The sequence below is a fragment of the Panulirus ornatus genome, chromosome 41 (genome assembly GCF_036320965.1).
Source record: "Panulirus ornatus isolate Po-2019 chromosome 41, ASM3632096v1, whole genome shotgun sequence".
NCBI classification, from domain to species: domain Eukaryota; kingdom Metazoa; phylum Arthropoda; class Malacostraca; order Decapoda; family Palinuridae; genus Panulirus; species Panulirus ornatus.
The window spans coordinates 13988537-14003406 of NC_092264.1; the positions used below are offsets into that span (position 1 = coordinate 13988537).

Below are 14870 nucleotides of genomic sequence, written 5' to 3' on the forward strand. Positions count from 1 at the left end.
CTCTGGTATAAAAAATTTGTTTTTACTGTTTTCCTTTACTACACATAGAAATCACATCTTGTCTGTTGTTGTTATGATAGGGTACTCTTATAGCTAACACTGTCCACATGTCTTGGGGTTCTCTTTCAATTACCCATTTGTAATTACTAATTTGCGCTGTATGGAGGCAGAGTTTTACACTCATTGGGCCCCATCTCTTGAACATTCTCTACTGTCTTGTAACATATATACATTTCAAGGCAAAGTGACAGTGAGATGGTTGGTAACTTGGAAGGGAAGGCGTGACACCTTTTTTTAGTCGGAAATTACTTTGCTACTAAGATATTATAAGTAATAAAGGATAGGGTATGTATGACAGTGCATTGCCTTCAGTGGCAGAGTCAAGAGGTTGTTGTTGTGGCTGTGAGATGAGATGGATTGTCTGTGAAACATGTTTTGTCACATGTATAGAAAAATTACATGTTAGATAAAATTATATAAACTACTGAATTAAGATTTCACATTCATATTTATTATACTTAACCACCGTCTCCCGCGTTAGCGACGTAGCGCAAGGAAACAGATGAGGAATGGCCCAACCCACCCACAAACATGTATATACATATATACATAAATGCCCGCACATGCACATGTACATATACATTTCAACGTATACATATATACATGTACATATCCATACTTGCTGCCTTCATCCATTCCTGTTGCCACCCTGCCACACACGAAATAGCATCCCCCCTCCCTCCCTCCCTTCATTGAGGCAGTGCCAGGAACAGATGAAAAAGGCCACATTCGTTCACTTTCAGTCTCTAGCTGTCATGTATAACGGCTGCAAGGCATGGGCCACATTCACTCACACTCAGTCTTTAGCTATGTGTAATGCACTGAAACCACAGCTCCCTATCCACATCCAGGCCCCACATACCTTTCCATGGTTTACCCCAGATGCTTCACATCCTGGTTCAGTCCATTGACATCATGTCAACCCCGGTATACCACATTGCTCCTCTTGTATGTTCAGGCTCCGATCACTGAAAATCTTTTTCATTCCATCATTCCACCTCCAATTTGGTCTCCTGCTTCTTGTTCCCTCCACCTCTGACACATATCTCTTTGTCACTCTTTCCTTACTCATTCTCTCCATATGTCCAAACCATTTCAATACACCCTCTTCTGCTCTCTCAACCACACTCCTTTTATTACCACACATATATCTTACCTGTTCATTACTTAAACCACCTCACACCACATGTTGTCCTCAAACATTTAATTTCCAACACATCCACCTTCCTACATACAACCCTATCTATAGGCCATGCCTCGCAACCGTACAACATTGCTGGAATTACTATTCCTTCAAACATACCCATTTTCATTCTGAGATAATGTTCTCTGCTTCCACGCATTCTTAATCACTCCCAGAACCTTTATTCCCTCCCCCACCCTGTGACTCACTTCTGCTTCCATTCTTCCATCTGCTAAGTCCACTAGTAGATATCTAAAACACTTTACTTCCTCCAGTTTTTTCCACTCAAACTTACATCCCAATTAACTTGTCCCTTCATCTTCCTGTAGTGTAAGTGCTATTTTAAGCTTAAGAGTTTGATCAAGATGAACCTGACAAAAAGAAAATAGGCACATACTAGCTTAAAAGGTAATGGTCGTATTTATTTATGTACATGAAAAATGCCTGATGTTATGTATTAAAAGGATGACACTAATATTTGTATTTGGTTGGTGATAATCCAGGTGTTTGCCTTTGTGCTGGATTGCGATGCATCTCTGTGGGGCAAGTTCAACTGGTCCAAGCTGTCAACCATTGCTCTAGTTGGCTTCTATGACCCTGATCTTGTTTGTTATGCCCATCATCATGGAGTTAGAGTTGTCAAACTTGGTAAGGATTTTATTGTATTTGCTTAGATTTGTTGAAAAATAGTTTAGGGAGTTTGCCTCTCTCAGTTTCATAGTCTGAATGGCATTATTGTGCATTAAGCTATTTATATAACTACAAGTTAATTTTGGATGATGATTCCTTTTAGGTAAGAAATATTGAGAAAATGCATTTCCCAGAAATTTATGCTTGCATGAACTCCAGAAAATTGCAAACTCTAACTTATTTTATTGTTATTATTATTATTATTATTATTATTATACTTAGTCACTGTCTCCCACGTCAGCGAGGTAGCGCAAGGAAGCAGACAAAAGAATGGCCCAACCCACCCACATACACATGTATATAGATACACGTCCACACACACACACATATACATACCTATACATTTCAACATATACATATATATATACATGCACAGACATATACATATATACACATGTACACAGTTCATACTTGCTGCCTTTATTCATTCCCATCACCACCCCGCCACACATGAAATGACAACCCTCTCTTCCCCCGCATGCGCGCGAGGTAGTGCTAGGAAAAGACAACAAAGGCCACATTCGTTCACACTTAGTCTCTAGCTGTCATGTATAATGCACCGAAACAACAGCTCCCTTTCCACATCCAGGCCCCACAAAACTCCATGGTTTACCCCAGACGCTTCACATGCCCTGGTTCAATCCATTGACAGCATGTCAACCCTGGTATACCACATCGTTCCAATTCTTTCTATTCCTTGCACGCCTTTCACCTTCCTGCATGTTCAGGTCCCGATCGCTCAAAATCTTTTTCACTCCATCTTTCCACCTCCAACTTGGTCTCCCATTTCTCCTCATTTCCTCCATCTCTGACACATCTCTTTGTCAATCTTTCGTCACTCATTCTCTCCATGTGGCCAAACATTTCAAAACACCCTCTAACTTATTATATGTATATAAGTGCCTTTATCTGTTGAAATTGGGCAAATTGATAGTCACTCCAGGAAAAGAATCTTGGATAGATATATTCCCATTAATATGATTTGTCTAAGAAATTGCAAACATCTTTTCAGTGCCCCTGGACAAATATGTATAGAAGCATTATGGCATTGTAGTAATATAATCTTTATTATTATTATTAGTCGGTAGTCGTTGGTTTGCAGCTAGTGACTAGGGAGGAATATTACCAGTACTTCCTGCCTGAGCATCAGGAGGGTTAGTGGCATTGCTTAGTGAGCCAGGACTTAAGTGGTTATCAAGTTGCACTCCTCTGATCTAGGTAGTTGTCTTTTCTTTCTGCCTCACTAACCCATGGACTACTGGCATTCTGTCCATAATCATACAATGCTCCTTGTCATACATAACACTTGACAATACTAACTCATGCAGCTCATTCTTTGTAACTCTAGATTTTACTGCAGAGAGCACTATTTGCTAGCCCTGCCTTTTGGCAAAATGGTAGAAGGTAGGGACATTTAGGTAGGAATGTTATGTAGAAACATTAGGTAGAAGTAGTAGGTAGGGGCATTAGATAGAAGTAGTCATTAAGTAGGAGCCTCTGCAAACACTTCGCTAGACTTGCCCTCTGTCAGTGGCCTGTTAAGGGTGAGGCACTAAAGGCTAAGAAGTAGCACTGGAGTTCTTTAGTCATGGAACAGGCATCAGAGATATAGATAGATAGATAGATTATTACGGTTTGTATTGAAATAGCTTACCATCAAAGTTTTGTTTTTTAGTTTTTTACTGCACATGCATTTTGTCAATCCTCAGGCACTTTACCATGATCCATACATACATTGAATATCCCTACCATCCAATCAACAGCATACTAACCCCCTTTCTTGATATATTCAACTGCAATACCGTTGACTCTTGCTATCTTGCTGCATTTCATCCTACGCAAGGCTTCACCACCTCTTCTTTTTTCACCAAAGCACTCTCCATGACTCTCTCACTTCACATGCCACCCTGACCAAAAAACACCCTACATCTGCCACTCTGTCATCAAACACATTTAACAGTCCTTCATAATACTCATTCCATCTCATCCTCACTTCATTGTTACCGAGTATCACTTTCCCTTTTGCTGTCTTGACCAATGTTCCCATTTGTTCTTTTGTCTTTCACACATTATTTACCTCCTTCCAAAACATCTTTTTATTGTCCATAAAGTTCCTTAATACTCTCTTACCCCAACTCTCATTTGCCTTCTTTTTTAACTCCTGCACCTTTCTCTTGACCTCCTGCTGCTTCCTCTTATACATCTCCCAGTCATTTGCACTCATTCCCTGTAAGTACCACCCAAATGCCTCTCTTTTCTACTTCGCTAGCTACTTTACTTCATCCTATCACCCACCTTTTGCATGCCACATGCATCTCTTGCACATGTCATGACAGCTTTCCTAAATATGTGCCATTCCTCATCCACCCCCATCACTCCATATGCTCTCACCACTGATGGTGTTTCTTCACACAGGTCTACTTTCCAAGCTCACTTAATCTCACCTTTCTCTTTTCCCTGACATTGTTTCCTCTTTTTTATCAAAAACCTCAACAAATCTTCACCTTTGCCTCCTCAAGATAGTGATCAGACATCCCACCAGCTATCCCGCTTAACATATGTATCTTCAAAAGTTTCTCTTTTACATGCCTATCAATTAATATGTAATCTAATAATGCCGGTCCTACTTACATACATATACCTGTGTATATCCATCTTTTTAAACCAGCTATTCCCAATCACCAGTCTTTTTTCAGGACACAACTCCACAAGCTCTTCACCATTTCCGTTCATAACACTGAGTACCCCATGCACACCAGTTATACCTTTGACTGCCACATTTCTTACCTTTACCTTTAAATCATCCATCACTAATACCCAGTCTCATACACCAAAACTGCTGACACACTCACTTACCTGCTTCCAAAACACTTGCCTCCCATGATCTTTCTTCTCATGGCTAAGTGTATAAGCACCAATTATTACCCATCTCTCACCATACACTATCAGTTTTACCCACATCAATCTAAAATTCACTTCCTTACACTCCAGCACACCCCCATTACTCTTGCTTCAGGAGTAGTGCTACTCCTTCCTTAGCTCTTGTCCTCTTACCAATCCCTGACTTTACTCCTAAGACATTTCCAAATCATTCTTCCCCTTTACCTTTGGGCTTCATTTCACTCAGAGCCAGAACATCCAGGTTTCTTTCCTCAAATATACTACCTAATTCTCCTTTCTATTTAGCTTGCTTACATCCACACACATTCAGATGCCCTAGTCTGAGCCTTTGAGGAAGATGAGCACTCCCTGCCTGGCTCCTAATTCCTCTTTTAGAAATTGGAAGAGGAAGCAGGAGGACCTTACAAGAAAATACAATTGAGGCAGTAATAGTAATATAAAGCTGATCAAGTTATTTGAGAATGTAGACTGGGAAAAAATAGTCCTACAGTAAGAGGATAGACCAGTACCATAGGTGGTTTTGTGAAATCTAGTATAAAAGTACCAGGACATGCGTGCCATAGGAAACTAAGATGGGAGGAAGAGTAAAGCAGAAAGAGAATGCAGGGATGTACTGTGGAAGGGGTACAAATGACACTACAGCCAGTCAGCATTGGAAAGATACAGGAGAGCAAGAAATAAGTACCACAAGGTAAGGATGGAGGATCAGAGAGGTTTTGAAAAGAGCATTGTGGATAAGGCATAAGACGATGTAAAGTTTCCGTGTAAATTCATCAAGAGCAAACTACCTCCTAAAGAACGGCTAATCAGGCTAAGGTATGGGGAGGGAAGGATTCTTGAAGGAGACAAGAAAATATGTAAGGAACTAAAGTGTAAAGATTAACTTAACTAGTATAACCAGGGTATTGAAACAACTAGACATGTATAAGGCACAAGGACAAGGTGGAGTCTCACCACATGTGTTGCAGGAATGCAGTGAGGCACTTACTTGGCTTCTTGAAATACAGTTCAGTAGGACACTAGAAGAAGGGGTAGAATCAAGGATATGGAAGGTTGTGTTGTGCCTGTCTTTTAGAAAGATGAAGCAGCACTGAGTGACAGGCCAGTTTCATTGACAGATTTGGTTTGTATGACTCTAGAAAAGATAATCTGAAAGCACATAGGTGGCTGCATCCAAAGGAGAAACTTTGATAACTGAAAGACAACTTGGCCTCAGAGAAAAGGGATCCTGCATCATGAACCTATTACTGTAGACTTTTATGACTGACTTTCAGAGAGGCTGAATAAGACAGGAATAAGAAGCAGAAATCCTTTGCTGGACTGAGGATTCCCTATGTGTATAAAGAAACAAGGGACACAGGTAAGAAGCATACACTCAAAGAGGGCTGAGGTTATTAGTGGAGTGCCTCAGGGCTGTATCTTGGGCTTGCTGCTATTCTTGATGTATATAATTGACTTTCCAGAAGGATTAAACTCATACCTAATCATGTTTGTGGATGATGCCATGGTCTTGAGAGAAATAAGGAATGAAAATGATTGCATCACCTTACAGGATGTTGTTGTTTGTGATTAAACCTCCCTACAACTCAGGGGGGTGTGGGCCCCATGCTCTAGTTTGGCCCTACAGTGGTGAGAGACCTAAGCACTGGGCCTAGGAGGTTGGGCTTGTTATCCCACCCAGTCCCCATGAAAGCCAGGCTCCCTCTGACCTTACAGGAGGATTAGGACAAATTTCAAAGTTCTAGTAAATGGATGATGAGATTCAGTCATGGGGACTGCAAGGTAATAGAGATGGGGAGCAATGAAAGAAGGCCCCAGTATGAATGCTACTTAACAGGAAATAAGCCACATTCATTGATTTGTGAGAGAGATATATAGGGGTCATACTGATACCTAATATGTCACCAGAGCTTCACATCAAAACTGTCAAAAAAGTAGACAGTCTACTGGCAGATATTTAGATCACATTTAAGTATTTGGTTTTTGGATGAGGAAATATTTGGTAAACTATTCTCTCCACATATTAGATTGAAACTGGATGATGCCTCTCATTTTTATCACCACACCCAAGGAAGTACAATAATATGACTGACAGTCTAGGCAAGAGCAGTGAAGATGATACCCAGGGAAAGGGGAGAAAGAATACTTCCCATGCATTCCTCACCTATCGTAGAAGGTGACAAAAGGGGACAGGAGCAAGGGGCCAGAAACCCTCCCATCCTTGTATTTTAACCTTCTAAAAGGGGAAACAGAAGAAGGAGTCACGCGGGCAGTGCTCATTCTCCTCGAAGGCTCAGATTGGGGTGTCTAAATATGTGTGGATGTAACCGAGATGAGAAAAAAGAAGAGATAGTATGTGTGAGGAAAGGAACCTGGATGTTTTGGCTCTGAGTGAAACGAAGCTCAATGGTAAAGGGGAAGAGTGGTTTAGGAATGTTTTGAGAGTCAAGGGTTGGTGAGAGGACAAGAGCAAGGGAAGGAGTAGCACTGCTCCTGAAACAGGAGTGGTGAGAGTATTTGGTAGAGTGCAAGAAAGTAAACTCTAGATTGATACGGGTAAAACTGAAAGTGGATGGAGAGAGATGGGTGATGATTGGTGCATATGCACCTGGGCATGAGAAGAAAGATCATGTGTTTTGGGAGCAGCTGAGTGAGTGTGTTAGTAGTTTTGATGCATGAGACTGGGTTGTAGTGATGGGTGATTTGAATGCAAAGGTGAGTAATGTGGCAGTTGAGGGAATAATTGGTGTACATGGAGTGTTCAGTGTTGTAAATGGAAATTGTGAAGAGCTTGTAGATTTGTGTGCTGAAAAAGGACTGATGATTGGGAATACCTGGTTTAAAAAGAGAGATATACAAAAGTATACATATGTAAGTAGGAGAGATGGCTAGAGAGCATTATTAGATTATGTGTTAATTGATAGGCGCGGGAAAGAGAGACTTTTGGACGTTAATGTGCTGAGAGGTGCAACCGGAGGGATGTCTGATCATTATCTTGTGGAGGCGAAGGTGAAGATTTGTAGAGGTTTTCATAAAAGAAGAGAGAATGGTGTGAAGAGAGTGGTGAGAGTAAGTGAGCTTGGGAAGGAGACTTGTGTGAGGAAGTACCAGGAGAGACTGAGTACAGAATGGAAAAAAGTGAGAGCAAAGGACTTAAGGGTAGGGGAGGAGGAATGGAATGTATTTAGGGAAGCAGTGATGGCTTGCATAAAAGATGTTTGTGGCATGAGAAGCGTGGGAGGTGGGCAGCTTAGAAAGGGTAGTGAGTGGTGGGATGAAGAGGTAAGATTATTAGTGAAAGAGAAGAGAGAAGCATTTGGACGAGTTTTGCAGGGAAATAGTGCAAATGACTGGGAGATGTATAAAAGAAAGAGGCAGGAGGTCAAGAGAAAGGTGCAAGAGGTGAAAAAAAGGGCAAATGAGAGTTGGAGTGAGAGAGTATCATTGAATTTTAGGGAGAATAAAAAGATGTTTTGGAAGGAGGTAAATAAAGTGCATAAGACAAGGGAACAAATGGGAACATCGGTGAAGGGGGCTAATGGGGAGGTGATAACAAGTAGTGGTGATGTGAGGAGATGGAGTGAGTAGTTTGAAGGTTTGTTGAATGTGTTAGATGATAGAGTGGCAGTTATAGGGTGTTTTGGTCGAGGTGGTGTGCAAAGTGAGAGGGTTAGGGAGAATGATTTGGTAAACAGAGAAGAGGCAGTAAAAGCTTTGCGGAAGATGAAAGCTGGCAAGGCAGCGGGTTTGGATGGTATTGCAGTGGAATGTATTAAAAAGGGGTGACTGTGTTGTTGACTGGATGGTAAGGATATTTAATGTATGTATGACTCATGATGAGGTGCCTGAGGATTGGCAGAATGAATGCATAGTGCCATTGTTCAAAGGCAAAGGGGATAAAGATGAGGGTTCAAATTATAGAGCTATAAGTTTGTTAAGTATTCCTGAGAAATAATATGGGAGGGTATTGGTTGAGAGGGTGAAGGCATGTACAAAGCATCAGATTGGGGAAGAGCAGTGTGGTTTCAGAAGTGGTAGAGGATGTGTGGAGTGTTTGCTTTGAAGAATGTATGAGGAATACATAGAAAAGCAAATGGATTTGTCTGTAGTATTTATGGATCTGGAGAAGGCATATGATAGAGTTGATAGAGATGCTCTGTGGAAGGTATTAAGAATATATGGTATGGGAAGCAAGTTGTTATCGAGGATGTAAGGCATGTGTACGAGTAGGAAGAGAGGAAAGTGATGAGTTCTTAGTGAATGTTTATTTGCGGCAGGGGTGCCTGGTGTCTTCATGGTTTCTTAATTTGTTCATGGATGGGCTTGTTAGGGAGGTGAATACAAGAGTTTTGGAAAGAGGGGCAAGTATGCAGTCTGTTATGGATGAGAGAGCTTGGGAAGTGAGTCATTTGTTGTTCGCTGATGATGCAGCGTTGGTGGCTGATTCGTGTGAGAAACTGCAGGAGCTGGTGACTGAGTTTGGTAAAGTGTGTGAAAGAAGAAAGCTGAGAGTAAATGAGAATAAGAGCAAGGTTATTAGGTCCAGTAGAGTTGAGGGACAAGTCAATTGGGAGATAAGTTTGAATGGAGAAAAACTGGAGGAAGTGAAGTGTTTTAGATATCTGGGAGTGGATTTGGCAGCAGATGGAACCATGAAAGCAAAAGTGAGTCACAGGGTGAGGGAGGGGCGAAGGTTCTGGGAGCTTTGAAAACTGTGTGGAAAGCGAGAACATTATCTCAGAAAGCAAAAATGAGTATGTTTGAAGGAATAGTGGTTCCAACAATGTTATATGGTTGCAAAGCGTGGACTGTAGATAGAGTTGTGCAGAGGAGGGTGGATGTGTTGGAAATGAGATGCTTGAGGACAATATGTGGTGTAAGGTGGTTTGATCAAGTAAGTAATGAAAGGGATGTGTGGTAATAAAAAGATTGTGGTTGAGAGAGCAGAAGAGGGTGTTTTGAAATGGTTTGGTCACATGGAGAGAATGAGTGAGGAAAGATTGACAAAGAGGATATATATGTCAGAGGTGGAGGGAATGAGGAGAAGTGGGAGACCTAATTGGAGGTGGAAAGATGGAGTGAAAATGAAAAAGATTTTGAGTGATTGGGGCCTGAACATGCAGAAGGGTGAAAGGTGTGCAAGGAATAGAGTGAATTGGAATGATGTGGTATACCAGGGTCGACGTGCTGTCAATGGATTGAAGCAGGGCATGTGAAGTATCTGGGGTAAACCATGGAAAGTTTTGTGGGGCCTGGATGTGTAAAGGGAGCTGGGGTTTCATTGCATTATACATGACAGCTAGAGACTGAGTGTGAACGAATGTGGCCTTTGTTTTCTTTTCCTTGCGCTACCTCGTGCGCATGTGGGGGGAGGGGGTTGTCATTTCATGTGTGGCGGGGTGGCGATAGGAATGAATAAAGGCAGCAAGTATGAATTATGTACATGTGTATATATGTATATGTCTGTATATGTATATGTATGTATATGTTGAAATGAATAGGTATGTATACGTGTGGACGTGTATGTATATACATGTGTATGTGGGTGGGTTGGGCCATTCTTTCATCTATTTCCTTGCGCTAACACACGAGACAGCGACAGAGTATGATAAATATATGAATATGAATAAATAAATGAATTGAGGTACATCAACATAGAGTGGCAGATATAAAAGGAGGTTTACAAAGTAAATACAATGGTTTAAACATTATGTACAGTGATAACTAGTTGAAATTTAAGTGATGAAAAGTCACAGTAATAGCACATAGCTTATCTAAGAGGAAATTGAGTTGTTTACTTGCTTAGCTATGCATTTCTTCATGCATTGTTTGCTGTGTTCACATGGATAGGTATAGCACTGGCCTTATATCTGTCTGTACAAGCTCTGATGGTTACAAGTCATTTGTGGTGACAGACAGTGGTCCATTGGTGCGTGTGTGTGTGTGTGTGTGTTTCCCTTCCTCTGTGACAAGGGTGTGTCATCAGATTATAGCCAAACTGCCATGTGAGCTGCCAGTTTGGTCTGAGAGGGTGGACAGGCTCAGCAAGATGAGGGCTTCTTGATAGGTTTGGTAAGATGTACCCAGGTTGGCTCTGTATGCTTTTCTGCATTCTTTCTGGTTGGTCCTTCTGTGTAGCTGTAAGGCTAAAGGACCAGGCTGGGGGAGGCATAGGTGAGCTTAGGTAGAATGGAGACTGTATAGACATTCCTGAGCTCGGATGATAGAACATCTAGTGATCTAAGGTAGACAGTTTGAGGGAGGTGTTGTATGGTTGTACAGAATGTTCGAGAGATGTAAAAAATAACTCTCTCCTGGTGCAGTACAAGTAGTTACTTACACACACACACACACACACACACACACACACATATTGTTCTCTGTGGTGTGGTGGCTTGCATTACTGGCCATGAGTCAGCACAAACCAGCCCCAGGTCAGATCCTCATGGGTTTGAATTTTGAGCTTAGCATATGGCCTACACCCAATCTAGGAATTCGTCTTCCCCACAGGGCTGGCCAAAGAATGGGCACTAGCTTAGGCTAGTGTGTGTGTGTGTGTGTGTGTGTGTATATACATATATACATGAGGATAAAGACATGGGACATATGAATAAGGTTGAGACTTGTCAACACAAGTGCAAAACTCTCTTTTCCCGTAACAAATTATTCAGTGAACAGCTCATGGGAGATGTAGGGAAAGAGCAACCAGAGGACAGCTAAGCAAGGCAGTGGAAAAGGGCAAATGCCATACCCATTTATAAGAAAGAAGGCCAGCAGGAAGTACTGAACTACAGATCAGTCTCCTTGATAAGTGTGGTCTGTAAGGTACTTCAAAAGATAGTCATAAAGCACATGAACAACTTTCTACAGAGGAGAAATTACCAAAGTGAGAGGTGAACCGATTATTGGGAAAGGTCTGTGTAACTAGCAATTTAAATCTATACAAAAGAGTGAGCTCTGTCATAGTCGAATGGGAAAGCTGGATGGATTGTTTGTATCTTGACCGTTAGAAAGTATTCAAAACTGTACTGCATGGAAGGCAGATTGAGAAGTTAGATTGCCATACAGGAATAAGAGGGAGCCTTCTCTAATGAAGAGATTTTTTAGTGGAAGTGAAAAAAGGACACATGTCAGAGGAGCCTTTTCCAGTGGATGGAGATTACCAGTGGTATGCTGCAGGGCCCTGTTTTTGGGCTTCCACTGTTCTGAATATTATTTGTAGACAATGTAAAGGTCATGAAGGAAGTGAAAAGCAAGGAAGATTGCATCACCTCACAAGTGGACCTAGACACACTTCAGAATTGTGATGCGTGGTTGATGAAATTCACCCTAAATAAATATAAAGTAACGAGGATGGGACAAAGTGAAAGAAGTCCTCAATATGATTAAAATCTAGCCGAGAATGAGCTTCAGGGTTCTATGTGTGAGAAGGACTTGGGAGTTTACATTATTCCTAGACCTACTGGCAGAGCCCCAGAGACAAATTGCTTGCTGGCAAATATTAGAATAGTGCAGCACAAGGATGAGGAAATAGTTAGCAAGCTGTTATAAGCTACTCAATGCCAGAACTAGAAAATGCTTATCAAGCTTGGTCACTGCCCCTAAAGCAGCACAAAGGACTGGTAGAGAAGGTCCAGACAAGGGCAACAAAGATGGTGTCAGAATTAAGAGAACTGAGTCACATGGAAAGGATAGAAGCCATGAATTTACCAACCTTGGAAGAGAGAAGAGTGTGGCGTGACCTGATCACACAACCTTTAAATTTTTAAACTAGATTGATGATGTAGACAGTGAATTGTTTTAAAAAAAAGTAGGAATATGACAACATATGACACAGCATGAAATGAAGCAAGAAACTTGTCAAAAAAGATTTAAAGTAGTAGTTTTATAAAACAAGAATAGATGGATGGAATGAAATTTCTGAGGGAATAGTGAGTGCAGACATCATACATAGATTTAAGAAGTAATATGTTAGGAAATGTTCAAGAGATAGAGCCCCACAAGTGTAAAACTCCCTCCCTTTACTGTACAAACAGGTAATTACAAATAATTAATTACACATAATCAATATCTTTTAACAAGAGGATGCATTGATGGGCTAAACAAGAAATGAATTAGAAAATATTGTAAGAAAGTACATGTATATTGACAGTGTAACAGTTGAATAGTATAAACCTAGTAAAGAAATGGTGAATACAGAAAGTGTAAAGAAGTTCAGCATATTGTATGAGGGAAAGTTGAAGAGATGGGACCCTACAGGTGTAGAAGTCCTTCAGTGTAAGGCACAAAAAGATAATTAGTACTGTTTGAAATGTAATCACACACACACACACACACACACACACACACACACACACACACACACACACATACACACACACACACACACACACACACACACACATACAAACAAAATATATTAATCAAAGAAGAACAATTATGACACTGATGCTTCTTTTTTACACAGGTAACATTCCTACAAGTGATCTTCCCAATGCCACTGCACGGAGAAACTGGGTGAAATTACATGCCAGTGATGTTGCTCTGAAATTCATGGATGGAATCAACATTGACTTTGAGGATGCTATTGATCCAAACACTCCTGAACAAACAGGACTGTCTAAACTAGTACAAGAAACTGCAGATGTATTTCATAGAACTTTACCAGGGTCACAAGTAAGAGTGAAAATTTTATCAAATACTTTTATACATGATGCAGAAAGACAAAATGTACTGTGACCCCCTTGCATTTGGGCTTTATGTTATAGTCAGCAGGACTTGACAGTTTTATTTTCCCTAGTATGTAAAGAGATGGCCACTTTCATCAGTGCAAGAGCAATTTATCCTCCCATAGAGATACTATCAGCAAAAGTGATGTAAAATATAGAGAAATGAAACTTTGTTTTTATATCTTCACATTGAATTACTATGTAAAGGAAATGGATAAGAATGTAAAGATACGTTTACCTCTCTACCCCTGGGTCCACTTCTGTGGGCCCCCCCATCACACTCACAAAATCAGCCATGCCCATCAGATGGAAATACACATCAAGAAGTGTGAAAGAGTTTGTGTATGTGTGTGTGCATCTCTCTCTCTCTGTAGGATGAATACAGGACAGTTAGGGAGTAAGTGTTCAGTGTCTTTAGTGTGAAAATTTCATGTTGGGGATGACAGGTTTTGTGATGCGTTGAACTGTTGTCTGTAATTCTCTGTGTGAAAGTTTCATGTTGAGCATAAGTGAGCTTGTGATATGTTGAGCTGGTGTTTGTAATGCTCTCTGTAAAAGTGTCATGTTGGGCATAATGGGTCTTGTGATGAACTGGTGTTTTTAATGCTTGGAAGTTGGGTGGTGTTTGGAACAGACAAGCATGGATAAATCTTACTAACATTCTGTGGTTGGTTGAAGCCCTCTTGGATGTGTTGTGTGAGGCTTGTTTGCAGTCTGGTAGTGGAGTTGATTGGATCTGAATCCATGTTGTGTTGGTGGGAATGGGATATTTTGGATGGTTCTCATATGGATCAATTTTTCAAATAGCTTGGATACTGAGGACAGCAGTGATGTTTGACAGTAAGTGGAAGGAGAGTTGGGCAGTTTAGAGGGTTTTGTGATGGATACAGGGGGTTCTTATGGAAAGACGGGATTATTTCTGAGGATTTCTTGTTTTAGCAGAATGTCATTGTATGAGCAGTTGAAACCCATTTTGTAAGGGGGGCACCATCAGCACTGCAACTTCTTTGGTGGCAAATGAGAAAAATGTTTGGTCCTAACCACCATCTTTGAGTTTTACTCATGATTCTTGAATTGTTTCATTTGCTGTTGTTGTGTTAGGAAGGTAGCACTGGAAACAGACTAAGAAATGGCCTCATGTGCTCACATTGATTCTGTAGCTGTCATGGATAGTGCAGTGAAACCACAGCTCCCTCTCCATAACCAGGCCCTACAGACCTTTCTGTTGTTTCCTCTGGCTTCTCCATATGCCCTAGTTTAGTACTTTGACAGCATATTGCCACCATATACCACATTGCTCCAGTTTT

The 14870-nt window shown here is 41.0% G+C and overlaps 1 protein-coding gene across 2 annotated transcripts in view; it reads left to right on the plus strand.

The window, feature by feature from the left end:
* Window positions 1-14870, plus strand: part of LOC139761686 (di-N-acetylchitobiase-like) — a 45497-nt gene that overhangs the window by 9117 nt on the left and 21510 nt on the right. For both annotated transcript variants that reach the window (XM_071686021.1, XM_071686020.1), the window contains exons 3-4: window positions 1747-1891; window positions 13302-13510. In XM_071686021.1, the coding sequence (XP_071542122.1) occupies window positions 1747-1891; window positions 13302-13510 (354 nt within the window). The remainder of the gene's footprint in view (window positions 1-1746; window positions 1892-13301; window positions 13511-14870) is intronic.